Here is a 16,164-nt window from a genome sequence, read left to right as displayed (position 1 = left end):
GTGCATTGAGCCTCACCACACGCTTCAATGTATTTCATAAAATATTTCTGCACTCTTATGACAGAGTGGTGATCTGTTCATGATTAATTATAGCTTTTAAAATTTTGACGACATACCAGTGCCCAATGTTCTGCAATAGGGTATATATGGCTCAACCACAACCACCAAAGTAATACAAATGAAAAAAAATATTAGTCAGGCATACACCAATTGTTTTTTTTTAAACAGATTTAAAGTAATTAACACTTATTTTCCAAAAGATGTCCAGTAGGGAATCAAGTCAACATTGCAAGTTAATACCTGGTACACGATAGCTTGTGAGAATTGCACACAAATACCCCGTGTGCTGTCTGCAGCAAATATAGTCACATAAGCGAACCAAAATAAAAAAAATTAACACGGACAACAAACAATAGTGTTTGTTGAGAATGTTCAATCAAAATGTTGATATTTCAATATTGCGAGAGGAAGCTGGTTGAGAATCCTGTGCGGACATCAGACACAAATATATTATATTAACAGCAGATAAGCCGATTCAACAATGCTGCAATATTCAAGGCACTATGCACTTGTACAAAGTTAAAAGTTATTTTTTCCAAAAGACTTCTACACTATTTTGCATCTCAATGGAAGGCATATGTTGAAACAGCCATTGAATGAATGGTGACGTTTGAAAGTGCTATACAATTATTTACCCCGCGTGCGTGTGAAGCAAAAAGCGGGGTGAAGCAATTGGTTCACTCTGTCTGCTTGTCTGTTTACAGATATTCATCTATGATCGAGGAACAACTTACTTTCAATTGAATTTTATATTTACAATACTGCACAACACAAATGGGAACATGAATCGGAACATAAACTTGCAGTTTCGCAGTATTTTGGCTCTGAATTTGGCAAATTGATGGAATCTCATTCCGATTTCTCATGTGCACTGAGGAGTAAGGTAATTTTTACCTGCGACATGTCGCAGGTCTGTGAGAGCTCCATGTTGCTGTTGTTGTTGAGAATTCTTGTTGGGGGTCGATTTTTGAAATGTGCACCGATTGGTCGGACAAGCTGCCAGACCACACCCACATCTGTCATTTGACTCCACCCACCAAGGCACCCAGATAAAATGATATGGCCATCGTGGTTTTCTGGTGGGCCGAACGCATTAGGCCTGTAGGCCTCTGCTGATTATAATCAGCATCTGCTGATCTGCTGACAGATCTGCTGCAATCTGCTGACAATGTATAATTATACATTGTCCAGGATTGTTGCGTCAGATTTCCATTGGCTTTGTTTGGGTCGAGTGTTAATCACGATGAGGGACCATGAAAAATCTAATCATATGTCAAATAATAGTAAGGTTTAATCAAGCCCATCAGAATGATAAAATACTAACAAAAATAGCATTACGTAGTTTTTGAATGGTCCCATATTGGGATTCAACTGTGTAAAACAATCCGTAACCGTGTGACGAATCAGCGAACTGTGGCAGAGAATGACATAGATCAGAGATGTCGAGTTAATCTTTTTCTAGCACAGTAAATGTGTCTCACAATCGCGCTGTTTATATTTTAAGAGTACTGAGAAAACATGCGTATTTCCCAATCGGCCGGTTACAGGATTTTTAAAGCCAATTCACTTGTGCTTAATGGAGGTCCCATACCTCGATTGACCATGTGCAGGTTTTTATGAACGTAAGGTTTATTACAACAAAGAGTGGGATGGTGGAAGAGTGGGACACACACACACACACACACACACACACACACACACACACACACACACACACACACACACACACACACACACACACACACACACACACACACACACACACACACACACCAAAACTGAGGTCACAGATATAAAAGTAAGTCCCCTGTTCAGAATCACAATGAATCTTATCTATCTAATCTTATTCACATGGGAACATGGGACAGACACAGCACAAGGTTATTGAGACAGATTAGAGAATGTATTCTGAGCTGTGGGTAATGATTATTTTTATTCTGAGACACAGCTTTCTCCACATAGACACGTGCGACTTGAACAAGGATGAGGGAGTTGAGTGGACAGAGGAGGTAACACACACACATATATATATATATATATATATATATATATATATATATATATATATATATATATATATACATACATACATATATATATACACATATATGTGTGTGTGTAGTTGCAGTTTTGAGAAATTGAGATTGGAAATGTGCACTGACGATACGTAGATCCTTTAGTGTAGTTATTTCCGCAATAAATGTTTGGAATAGTACAAGGAGTGGCGGCGAAAGGCAAAAAGAGAGGTGGCAAAGGCCAAGGAAAAGGCATATGACGAGCTGTATGAGAAGTTGGATACAAAAGAAGGGGAAAAGGATTTATACCGATTGGCAAAGACAGAGGGACCGAGCTGGGAAGGATGTGTTGCAGGTTAGGGTGATAAAGGACGCAAATGGGAATGTGCTGGCGAGCGAGGAGAGTGTGTTGAGAAGGTGGATGGAGTACTTTGAGGAGCTGATGAATGAAGAAAATGAGAGAGAGAGAAGGTTGGAAGAGGTGGAGATAGTGAATCTGGAAGTGGGGTGGATCAGTAAGGATGAAGTGAGGACTGCTATGAAGAAGATGAAAAGTGGAAAGGCGGTTGGCCCAGATGGTATTCCAGTGGAGGCATGGAAGTGCTTAGGAGAGATGGCAGTGGGGTTGTTAACCAGATTGTTTAATAAAGTCTTGGAAAGTGAGAGGATGCCGGAGGAGTGGAGATTAAGTGTACTGGTTCCGATTTTCAAGAATAAGGGTGATGTGCAGAGCTATGGAAATTACAGAGGGATAAAGTTGTTAAGCCACACCATGAAGTTGTGGGAAAGAGTAGTGGAAGCTAGGTTGAGAGGAGAGGTGATGATCTGTGAGCAGCAATATGGGTTTATGCCAGGAAAGAGCACCACTGATGCGATGTTTGCTTTGAGAATGTTGATGGAGAAGTATAGGAAAGGCCAGAAGGAGTTACATTGTGTGTTTGTGGATTTAGAGAAAGCTTATGATAGGGTGCCAAGAGAGGAGTTGTGGCATTGTATGAGGAAGTCGGGAGTGGTGGAGAAGTATGTGAGGATCGTGCAGGATATGTATGAGGACAGTGTGACAGCGGTGAGGTGTGCGGTAGGAATGACGGACCAGTTTAAGGTAAAAGTGGGATTGCACCAAGGATCGACTCTGAGCCCTTTCCTGTTTGCAATGGTGATGGACAGGTTGACGGACGAGATCAGACTGGAGTCCCCATGGACTATGATGTTCGCGGATGACATCATGATCTGTAGGGAGAATAGGGAGCAGGCTGAGGCAAGCCTCGAGAGGTGGAGGTACGCACTGGAGAGAAGGGGAATGATAGTCAGTCGGAGTAAGACGGAGTACATGTGCGTAAATGAAAGAGAGGGTGGTGGTATGGTGCGGTTGCAAGGAGTTGAGGTGGGGAAGGTGGATGGGTTTAAATACTTGGGTTCAACTGTCCAAAGTAACGGAGAGTGTGGGAGAGAAGTGAAAAAGAGAGTTCAGGCAGGATGGAGTGGGTGGAGAAGAGTTGCAGGAGTGATTTGTGACAGAAGGGTAGCTGCAAGAGTGAAGGGGAAAGTAGATAAGACGGTAGTAAGACCAGCTATGTTGTATGGTTTGGAGGCGGTGGCACTAACAAAAAGACAGGAAGCGGAGCTGGAGGTGGCAGAGTTAAAGATGCTGCGATTCTCGTTGGGAGTGATGAGGATGGACAGGATAAGGAATGAGTATATTAGAGGGACAGCGCAGGAAGGACGGTTTGGAGACAAAGTGAGAGAGGCGAGATTGAGATGGTTTGGACATGTGCTCAGGAGGGAAGCGGAGTATATCGGGAGAAGGATGTTGAAGATGGAGCCGACAGGCAGGAGGAGAAGAGGAAGGCCAAAGAAGAGGTTCATGGATATGGTGAGGGTGGACATGTGGGTGGTTGGAGTGTCAATGGAAGATGTGGAGGATAGAGCGAAATGGAGACGGTTGATCCGCTGTGGCGACCCCTAACGGGAGCGAGCCGAAAGAAGAAGAAGAGAAGATATATATGTATATATATCTATATATGTATATCTATATATATATATATATATATATATATATATACATATATATATATATATATATACATATATACACACATATATACACACACACATATATGTGTGTGTGTAGTTACAGTTTTGAGAAATTGCGATTGGAAATGTGCACTGACGACACGTAGATCCTTCAGCGTAGTTATTTCCACAATAAATGTTTGGAATAGTCCCTTACCTTTGGATGGGACAGTGTGATCCAACCTGTGTTGGAATGGGTAGATGAAGATTCACCCCCTATTTTTCTTTTGCACATGGAAGGTTGTTGTCAGGGCCTTGGAAGCCATTTGATGCGGGTGTGTGCCGATCCTTTCCTTACATTCCTTACATTCCCTCTCCCTCTCCCTCTCCCCTCCCCCTCCCTCTTCCCCTCCCTCTGCCCCTCCCTCTGCCCCTCCCTCTCCCCTCTCCTCCCTTCCCTCTGCCCCTCCCCCTCCCTCTCTCTCCCCTCTCTCTCCCTCTCTCTCTGTCATGTCTCTCTCTCCCTATCCTCTCCTGTCTCTCCCTCTCCTGTCTCTCTGTCCCTCTCCTCTCCTGTCTCTCCCTCTCTCTCTCCTGTCTCTCCCTCTCCTGTCTCTCTCTCCCTCTCTCCCTCTCCTGTCCCTCTCTCCCTCTCCTGTCTCTCTCTCCCTCTCCTGTCTCTCTCCCTCTCCTTCTCCTGTCTCTCTCTCCCTCTCCTGTCCCTCTCTCCCTCCCCCTCTCTCTTACGCACGCACACACACACACACACACACAAACACACACACACACACACACACACACACACACACACACACACACACACACACCAGAAATAAGTGCATGCACTTTTATTTTACACAGACTGTCGTTTAACACGATCTCTTCCTCCACGCACGTAAGGCAATCAAGATATTAAGTACAGTAACAGAACCCCAAACTCCCCCGCTCTAAAGGAGATCCCTCATCCCATAACCCTCAACCCTTAACCCCAATGTTAACCTTCGTCATAGCTATCACATGCCCAGGCGATGTTTGGTCTGCATTAACCTGAGAGGAATTGGCTCCCCATATAATCATTCCTGCACGTCTCGAACAAGCCGAATGCTCGCTCGCCTTAAGCGGAGGAAAGCGAGGTCCGACTCTTATGACAGCCCGACTGAGAGGACTCTCTGCAGAAACTCGAATGGGCGGGGCAAGGGAGGAGGAATGACAATCTGCATGCGGCCAGGCCAGCCTTATGAAAGAGCGAACCCCAGAGAAATTGCTCGAGCTCCTTTCAACAGTCATTTGAGTCTCCTTTCAACAGTTGTTTACACTGGCTCCATTCAACAGTCGTTTACACTGGCTCCTTTCAACGATCATTTGTGTTCTCTTTCAATGGTCGTTTGCGTACACTCTTTCAATGGGCACCAGACACTATGTTTCTTGAGGTTGCGCTGCTGGTTCTTGGCACTTTTTCCCCTTTGGTGTTTACCTCATCAACTGTCATCACGAGTGAGGAGCCGAAGCTGTGAGGGAGTGGGCGGAGCCAATACGATTAATAGGACCGAAACCAAGCTGCACTACAGACACATCTAGTGGGATCACACACATAGGCTATCCCCTCATACATCTTTCCTGCTGCACCTTTCTCAGTTTCCCTTTTCAAATACACTTGCAACACACGCACGTCATTCTTCACCATGCACCCGAGAGACCTCATAGTCTTTCTTCCCACTTCTCTCCCTCAGAATTGAATAGCATTTGTGAATGCTGGGCTGTGCTAGTGGAAGGTGTGGTGCTTGTTAAGTTTGCTCTGTGTCTCGTCTCTCTTTCTCTGATCTCATTGCTGTACAAATTGCTATACACTCATTTCTCCCCATGCCATTGAAATCCTTACATTCACCCTCCCCCCTCCCCCAGTTATTTTTTTCCTGCTTCTTATTTGAGGAAATAAGCCTGTTCTTGTTGAATCTATTTCCGATCTGTCCATGTCCATCTTTTCCACCCTTGGTCTAGCACTGTCCACATGTAGCTAGCTTGGGAGGTTGAGATTCCTTGAGGATTCGGTTTTCAGGGTCCAGCGTGTGCTAGCGGTATAGCTCAGCTGCATTCAAAATCACCAGATAAGGTAAGCAGCACATTTGCCAAGGGTGCATTCCCTGATTGGGTGGTCACGGCACCCCCAGTTAAACGGTTTTTGGAAGGACGGACACTGGGACTCGTGGTCGCTCAATTGTTATTCATAGTTGCGTCGCAACCCACCATGGGGTGAGGTTATTCGCTCCCAGTGGCCTCAAATCTGAGTAAGTTTGAGAAATCCGGGCTGACACCTCGGGTAAGTTTCCCCTTCATCGTAGGCTCGAGCCCTGTATCTGCAACAATTTGGTTGTCAGAATTGGAATGGAACGTGAGTGCACCTCCAAAATTATGAGTCGGTAGACAATATTTTATTAAAGTATTTGTGTGGACAATGGTGGACTGACACAGGCAGATCCCATTGGGTGATGTAGAAAATGTAAATAATGAAGTGACCCAGGACCCGAATGAAACAGCATTGGAGGGTGAGGAGGAAGTAATCGCACAAGTAAGACACGACTCCCAGCTCCATCGCTCGGAAAGCACAGTGCCTGCAGAACAGAACGGCGGACGGGTACTGCTACAACAGCCCGACATGATTATTTTAATGGATCAACTTATGAAAAAGAATGGAAGCAATGAGCGGTAACATGCAAATGATGAGTGAAAACAACAGTGCTGACATGTAAATGATGGGCAATGGAATCAGCAGCAGAATGGACGCGATGAGCGAAAACATCAGGTCTGATATGCAAGCAATGAAGGGCAGACTGGACGTGATGAGCAGCAGAATCACACAGAGATCAAGGGTGAGATGACACGCGAGTTGGTCGAAGCAGTGGGAAGGGAGTTGCTGCCATAATGGGAGGAGGTAAAAGTATGTGTGGATGGTGTCCAGAAAAGGTGAATGAGAGCAAGGCCAGACTGACGGGAGAAATGGGGACCGTGAGAACAAGGGATAGAAGGACTGATACTTGGACAAAACAAATTAAAAGAGGAGATTCAGGAAAGAGAGATGCAATCAAATAATTTTAAAAGGCCCAAAAGGAAACAAAGGAGGGAATTGGGAGCAGTAAAAAAAGAGAAGAGTGCAAAGCTCGACACGAGGTGACAAAGACAATTAGGGAAATGGCCAAGGCAATGGAGATCAAAGAATTGGCAATGAGGGAACAAAGGACAATAAGGAAGATGAAATGGAGATGGGAAAGAAAGAGTTAGAAGAGGAAGTAGTGGGGGTGCATTGGGAATTGACAAGGGTGAAGGAGAAGATAAATGAGGTAAAAAAAGAAATAAGTGAAATTAAGGAGGAACAACCAGAAACTGGGGGGAAATTGAAGGAGGAAATGGTTGAATGCATGCAAGCATTAGGTTTACGGCATGACCTCATTCTCAGAGACCAAACAAAGAGGATCCAGGTCCTCAAGAACCGGGAGGAGGCGAGGTCGCAAAAGGTGAGGAGCAGTGAGTTTGGGCACGTGCATGATGTGAACGAGTGCTGCACTGGCTTGGGGGTAACTTTGGACCCGGGGTTTCTTGGAGTGCCCAGTGGGTGGAGTGTGCATATGACAAAGTGTGTGCCAGAAGCTAGTGCGCCGAAGTGTGTGAGAATGGAGTGTCGTGGTGACTGTGAGAAAGTGGAACCAGCAAAGACTCGGACAGGGAGAGGTTATAGCTGGACGGACGGGAGACATGAGTCCCCCATGCACTGTACATCGTGGGGGCCGGAAGAGTTCGCCCCAGCATCAGCCCCGTATGGACCGGCATGCGGGATTTGTACCTCGGGTAGCCACAGTGCAGCTCGCGCTGTACGATGGCAAGAGCGATCTGAGGGCGCACTTGGTGCAATTCTATCGTGGGTTACGGTTGGAGTCCGGAAGAAGGAAAGATGCACCGTGTTGTGGCATTGCACGGTATGGCGGCAGAGGTCCTGACTACCATGTCCACAGGAGCTATTACTTTGGCAGGCCTCTGTTCGGCCCCAATCAGTCGATTTGGAACTGAGCAGCAGAGTGAGCTCCGTTAGAGTCCTGCTCATGTGTCGAAAAAGAAAACCGGAGGAGACCATTGGGGAATTGGCATCCGAGATTCTCCACACAGTGATGATCGCACATCCAGACATGGAGCCATCTGTGTGGGAAAACGTGGCACGCAAACATTTCCTCCGGATCCTGTCGGACACGGAATGTGGGCACCACCTGAATATGTGGCGCCCCTCACCATGAATCAGGCGGTTGACGCCATGGCACACTATGAAGCGATGGGACCCATGACTCAGGGGGGTGAGTGCCACCAGGCGACGGTAAGGCAGGTGGGCCCTGTGCACGACGATGGGTCCACGAGAGGGCCCACCCCCGAAAGGGGGAAGAACTGGAGGATAAGGTTCACGTCATGGTGAACCACCAATCGGCATGGTCCAGACCATGGCAGGCACCACTCTTGATGCTGCCCGGTGGGCCAGGAGTAAATACCCCAATTCAGAGCTTCACGGGGGGTTATTTGGAAGACTGGAATAGTGCACCTTACCAGATGAGGTGTTATAACTGTTGCCAGATGGATCACCTGTCAGGGCATTGTAGAGCGCCGTGCAGGAACCCTCCCCACGGTCCAAGGCCATCAACTCTGCCCCGTACGGACCGGACTAGCCGCCCCCCAATTCCTGCCTCCTGCCAGGTCCCAGGAAACAAATATGTGCCGAGCGCACAGGGCCATGTTCGGCAATGGAAGACGGAAAAGATCCCTCTTTGCCGTGACAGGTCATTTATTGTGGTCAAATTGGAAAAGGCAGCTTAACAATTCAGTGCAAAATTGCCAGTGTTGGGGTAGACGCCGTAGTGGACACAGGTGCAAGTGCCATAATCAGCCCTGTGATCCTCATTCTGAGCATCGACAGTTGGGATAATATCGCCGTCTGGAAAATCATAGCCTGCAGCTGGCTACCGGGGCAACGGCTCCCATCATAGGACGTGGTTTCATGACTCTTAGGTTGGGTCTTTTAAAGAGGAGAGTCAAAGTTTGGGTGCAGAGGTGTACGACCCATGTCTAATTAAGATTGGATTTGCTGACCACCACTGAATGTAAAATTGATCTTGCCCGAGGTGTCAGCAGGTGGGTGTTGTAGAGCTGCCATTAGGGGGGCGTGAGCACAGAAGACAAAGTGGAGCTTGAGGCTCCCGAGTCCGTGATCATTCCCCCGGGTGTCGAGGTGATAGTCCTGGCACAATGGCGGGCTTACCCAACCTGGCAGGAACCCTGTGGTCTCGTTGAGCAGCTGGCGGGGCGACCAATCCTGGGTTTAACTGTGGGCCGCATCCTTGTAAATACTGACCGGCCTGTTGTGACTGTCAGGGTAGATAATACCAGAATGGAACCACGCACAATAGGATGGGGCATGAAGGTGGCAGACTGCACCCCAGTTATTAACATCGTGAAAGTGAGGGACGCGAACGTCTGGCTGGACTGAAACCAGAGGGGGTCTCTCGAGTATGTTCGGAATTGGCCTGATCCCATTTGTGAGATTGTAAAAAGGAGTAGTAGGATTTAGAGGAGGCTGAGCAGGAAGCCTTACACAAACTAATTAACCAGCATTTAAGAATCTTCTCCTTGCCTCCTGAGGACATTGGATGTACAGGCCTGGTGAAACATCAGATCCAAACTGGTGAGGCCCGGCCTGTTCGTCAGCCCGCCCGATGGCTCCCTTGGAGCAACAGGGAGGAAGCTGACGAGCAGGTAGACAAGATGCTTAGTGCAGGCATCATTGAGCCCTTGGGAAGTCCTTGGATGTCACCATTTGTGTTGGTGAAAAAGAGGGACTGGGACCACGCATTTCTGCATGGACTATTGCTAGCTTAATGTGACACGCAAAGATTCCTTTCCCCTGCCTAGAATTGATGATACCCTCGATGCCATTGCCAGCTCTAAATGGTTCTCAACCTTGGTCCTCAAAAGTGGGTATTGCCAGGTGGAGATGGATCAGATGGGGAAGGAGAAAATCGCATTTTCCACAGGGAAGGGACTATATCAGTTCACTCTGATACTGTTTGGTTTGTGTAATGCCCCCACCACCTTCGATCAATTGATGGAGCGTGCACTGGGTGGCATTCCATGGCAATCATGCCTGGTGTACCTGGATGATGTCCTGATGCACGCTAAAACATTCTCGCATGCTATAGCTAATTTGGACCAGGTGTTTGGGCGCCTCAGACAGGCAAGTTTGAAACTGAACCCGGCGAAGTGTAATTTCTTTGTGAAGGCGGTGGCCTATCTCGGTCATGTGATAGGTCGAGAGGGGGTGAAGACCGACCCAAATAAAATCAAGGCAGTAGAGGAGTGGCCCATACCTCATAACATCAAAGAGGTGCGGGTTTTTGGGGGATTCTGCTCCTATTACCAGCGTTTTGTGGCAAAATTTGCAGAGATAGCCAGGCCCCTTCACCGGCTTATGGAGAAGTGGATGAAGGTTACTTGGACACGGGAGTGTAACGATGCCTTCCTCAAACTGAAGGGGTGTTTGACATCCGCACCCATTCCAGCTTACCCTACCAGTGACAGGACGTTTACCCTATGCACGGATACAAGCCAGGAAGGGTCAGGTGCACTTTTGTCTCAGACACAGGGGGGCATGGAAAGAGTGATCGTGCATTACAGTCGGGCCATGAGTCGGCCCAAACAAAATTATTGCGTTACTCAAAAGGAGTTGTTGGCTATGCTGTCTGCCATGAACCTTTTCCACCCATAGCTGTATGGGTGGAAAATTTTGGTTCAAACTGACCATTCCTTCTTGCAATGGCTCTTACAGTTCAAGGAACCTGAAGGCCAAATTGCAAGGTGGCTGGAAAAGTTGCAGCAGTGCAATTTCAGTGTGGCCCATAGAGCTGGTAAGACTCATGGGAATGCCGCTGCACTCTCTCGACACCCTTGTCTGTGGGTAAATAGTAAATTATGTGTGAGGCTTGAGGACAGCGACCAATTGGCAGACCACTCCCATAAGATCCTAGTCTGTGCAACCCGGGTGACAGGGCAGGTTTTGCCACTAACCGCTGATGAGGAATTTGCAATTTTGGCTTGGAGCATGGCCCAGCGAGAACATCCCTAATTGGGGTTAGTGTACAAGTGGGTCTGGGGAGGTAAAAGTCCCAGTGGGGAGGAAGTCGCCCCCACCCCCACCCCACCCCCCTCCCCACCCCTTGGAGTGCGAATGAAGGCATACTGGTCCCAGTGGAAGATCCTCGAATTGAAAGATAACATCTTGTACCTACCTCAAATCGGTAGAGATTCCCTCTGAAAAAAACTTCCTGGCTGGTAATAGTCCCAGATAAATTCAAAACAACCATCCTCCAGCAGGTACACGGTACCCGCCCCGACGGCCATTTGGGCAGGCCAATATGACATCTCGGGTCCGTCGGAGGTTCTATTGGGTGAATATGGGGCACGACATACAGGACTGGTGCCGAACATGTGATGCCTACACTGCTAAAAAGGGACCGACATGAAGGATGTGGGCCCCCCTTCAATTACATCAGGTGGGGGCCCCCCTTGGGCAGGTGGCAAAAGATATACTAGGACCACTGCCCCACACCTGCCAAGGAAATAAATACATCTTAATAGTCATGGACTATTTTACCAAATGGCCAACCAGAAACCAGAAAGCTGAGGTTGTGGCACAGGCCTTCGTGAATGGTTTTCCATGCCGGCACAAGATTCCAGAAGAGCTGCACATGGATCAGGGCTGAAATTTTGTAAGCCAATCGCTAAAAGAGGTGTGCAGACTCTTGTCAATTTGAAAGAAATGAACAACGCCTGAAATACCACAATCTGATGGGATGGTGGAAAGTTTTAAGAGGACACTGATAAACAACTGGCCTTATTTACCACTACCCATCAGGATGACTGGGGCAAACATCTCCCATATTTACCAATGGCCTACCGAACAAGTCAGCACGTAGCCATTGCCTGCAGTCCGGCTTTGATCATGTATGGGCAGGAGTTGCAGGCTCCAGCTGATCTGTTGTGCAGTCCCATTCCAGAGCGTCTCAATAAACCTCCGGGTGAGGGTTACGCCAGTCAGTTGGAGGAAGGCATCGAGAGAAACCAGAGATTTCCCTCTCATCGTTGGCTTGAGCCCCGAGACCGCAACAATATATATGTGTATATATATATATGTATATATATATATATATATATATATATATATATATATATATATATATATATATATATATATATATATATATCTATATATAGTTTTTGTGCCGCAGATTGTGACCACAGTGCAGTCATTTTTATTTTCGTCTGTCTGTCTGTCTGGCTGGCAGTCAAACAAATTGAAAATCATTCCAAACAAGAAAGTTACTGTTTTTAGGGACATCATAAAGGAAACCAACAACAGACATGAATAACTAATTTAATGTGTTAAATAAGGTGGTGTAAAAGATGGTGCATCAACAGCGGTAAAGTTCTGAATGGCTTTTTTTCTACAGCATTTAAAACCATTATTTTATTTTATTTAAATTTAATTATATACTTGAACACTGTATAACACAAATCGCCTTCTTGGCACTATTATAAACCTTCAGTTTAGCATTACTTGTAAAAATATTCATACTGTCTCCTGCCCTGAGGGCAGAGTAACTGTGAGATTCAGCATTCAGACAAATATGGTGGCACCTAGTGCCATTTGTTTAGTGCAAAACGCAAAGCATTCACCCTTCTTATGTCCTTTATCTCAACAAAGCACGAGGTAAGGTGTCATATGAACACTCTAGTTGAAAATGCATAAAATGATAATCAAAGAAGATCTGCATTATTGTAGAGTTGGGAGGAGCAGAAAAGGAATTCTATATTTGAACTTGCTCTCTCATACAGCTCAATACGTTGGTGGGAATATAATACTCCAATATATACTTTGCTGAGTAATGCATACAGTTATTTTATAATCAAAATTTTACAACAAAAAAACAAGTGTAATGTAAGACTCTGAGACCAAGTTCAGTATTCTTATGGCAAAGCTTACCTCGTTCACACTGACTCCCCGTGTAGCCTGTGGCAGTGCAATCACAGATGGAGCGGTTCCACCCATCGCGGCAAACACCATGGTTTCTGCACGGGCTACTGCTACACCTTTTTGGTGACGTCTTTGCACAAAATGGCTTTACTCCATCAGCAACCTGGGTTTCAGCAAGGTGTCGAATGTCTTTGCACTGCCCATCCACAAACAGATCTCTGATGCAACCCACATATCCATAGTTGAGCAGTGCAGTCCATAGTTCAGTCGGCAGCAATAGTCCTGGCTTCTCATTGGGAAGGCCACCCACGTATATGTCACTGTCCAGGTCCAGGATCTCACTTTCTCCACTGGCTGTAAACAAGCTTCGATGACTATTCACCGCAATGCTCCCTGAAAAATAACATCAAATGCTTGATATAAAACGAGATTACTGTCTGTGTGCACATACACATGTACAAAATTAAACAATAACAGTTCATTAGGGTGAGTTTTTGAACAGTTACAGATGTGCAATTGTCACAATGAAATATTTTACTTTGCATGCAATCCATAAGACAATTAGTAGGAGAAAGCCTTTGACTATTATAATGGTTCATTTACATTTAAAAAAATACATTTTAAAAATCCCCAATCATGTGTTTGTGTGGAGACAAAAATGAAATTTTAACAAAGGAAATGCATTCTCATCATAGTGGTGAAAATGTGAATTGTCCCTCTTGACTCAATCATCTCAATTTCCAAGATTGTTTTCATACATGCTTCATGAATGAAACTGCTTCAAAGAACTCCAATAATTTTGTTAAATATGATTTTCCTGTATTAAATCCATTCTGACTGCCTATAATTAGTTTGAATCCAATGAAATGGTTCCTCATCTGATACCTAATTTTCATCTCCAATATCTACCCCACAACTGAAATTAAACTTACAGGTCCATAGTTTCCCAATTCTTCTCTAGATCCTTTAATAATGGTGATAGATTTGCTACTCTCCAATCCTCAGGTACATGTCCTGACTCAAATGAGCGATCATCTTTCTTATTAGTCCATACTCACTTTTTATGCGCTCTTACATTATTAATCATGTTGCATAATTGTTAAACTTGGTTTTGTCCTTCACAGTGGTTGAGTCACATATTTGGACTGAATCATGTCTTTATCATATTAAGACATTTTTTGCATGTGAATAGTGAATATCCTTATAATTTTTGATGATTGCGATTAATATATTATATTCTTAGTCATCTTTTGCATTTTAGCTTGTTTCTTTTCCTTTAATAACAATTGCACTCATCATGCCAGACAATTTGCCCGATATGGAACGTCTGGTCTGCCCATTGCAGGATTCAATGCTATTATCGAGGAAATGTGGGTCACCGAGTGATGTTTTCTTTACTCACAAATTAAGTTTTCCATGATCCAGATATACGGCTGAAAGAAATGATCAATAGATTCAGCCTCTGGCAATGTGAGACTTGTTGGCATTTGTTTGTGGTGCTCTCCACGCACCAAGGTCGTATAACATAATTGCATGGTCAATCAATGACACTGCCCACATCAAGCTTGAGGCAGCCTTCAAACCAGTGTTTGGCTGATTTTATTGTGCCTCAGCATTCATCGATTCACAGAGAATAATAAACCGACTAGACTCAGTAGTGCCAACCCTATACATGCTGATGCCTGGTCAGTCTGTGTCTGCATCAATGTCTGTGTCCACCATATTTTTGCCTCCATGACATGATGCCTTTTGCCATCCATGCTGATATTCTGCCCAACTGTATACAGGTCCACACTGACGATCAGCCTGTCCACGTCCAGCTCAATGCCGGTATTTGGCTGGTCTACATCCATGCAGGCACTCGGCCCATCAATATACACATATATGCTAGCCCAACTAGCAGTTTGTATAGTGTCCTCATGAGCTGTAGAAATAGCCTATTGGCTACACGTGTCATTTTGTACAAAATACATCAGAAGTAGCTGATGAGATCCTGATGATATTGCAATGAATATGGGATGATGGTGACAAAACCCTTCACATCAATGCCACACGAGTTCGGCGTAATGACGTCACGGTTAATCCGAACACCCATTGGATTAACCGTGACGTCATTACAGCCAAACCAATCAGCGTCTACCTTATTGAGACCTGCGCATAAAGCACACGCCTTCACTTCCTTCTTCACTTGCTGCGATTTTTACCCTGAAGAGTGCAGCACAAAAAGCTTCGGTCACTATGTCGTGTTTATTTGTATCCATATTAAAGTTTTGTAGTACTAAACATCTGTATGTATGTATGTATATATATATATATATATATATATATATATATATATATATATATATATATATATATATATATATATATATATATGTATATATATATATATATATATATATATATATATATATATATATATATATATATATATATACACACCCCACATATCCATAGTTGAGCCTGGTGAGATATATATATATATATATATATATATATATATATATATATATATATATATATATATATATATATATATATATATATATATATATATATATATATATATATATATATATATATATATATATATATATATATATATATATATATATATATATATATATATATATATATATATATATATATATATATATATATATATATATATATATGTATATGTATATATATATATATATATAAAAAATATATATATATATATATATATATATATATATATATATATATATCTCACCAGGCTCAACTATGGATATGTGGGTTGTGTATATATATATATATACATATATATACATATATATACATATATATATGTATATATATATATGTATATATATGTATATATATATATATATCTCACCAGGCTAAACTATGTATATGTGGGTTGTGTAAATATATATATATATATATATATATATATATATATATATATATATATATATATATATATATATATATATATATATATATGTATATGTATATATATGTATATATATATAT

General features: G+C 43.9%; 1 protein-coding gene across 31 annotated transcripts in view; it reads right to left on the bottom strand.

The window, feature by feature from the left end:
* LOC147023651 (neurexin-1-like) overlaps positions 1 to 16,164 on the bottom strand; it is a 1,116,838-nt gene that overhangs the window by 689,467 nt on the left and 411,207 nt on the right. For all 31 annotated transcript variants that reach the window (XM_085889296.1, XM_085889311.1, XM_085889305.1 and 28 more), the window contains one exon: positions 13,156 to 13,539. In XM_085889296.1, coding sequence (XP_085745422.1) covers positions 13,156 to 13,539 — 384 coding nt within the window. The remainder of the gene's footprint in view (positions 1 to 13,155; positions 13,540 to 16,164) is intronic.

This window comes from Eptatretus burgeri, chromosome 7 (assembly GCF_056783735.1).
Source record: "Eptatretus burgeri isolate ZD-2024b chromosome 7, Ebu_testis_v1, whole genome shotgun sequence".
Classification (NCBI taxonomy): Eukaryota; Metazoa; Chordata; class Myxini; order Myxiniformes; family Myxinidae; genus Eptatretus; species Eptatretus burgeri.
Note: the sequence above shows the minus strand (reverse complement) of the source record. Positions and strands in the feature narration are given on the sequence as shown.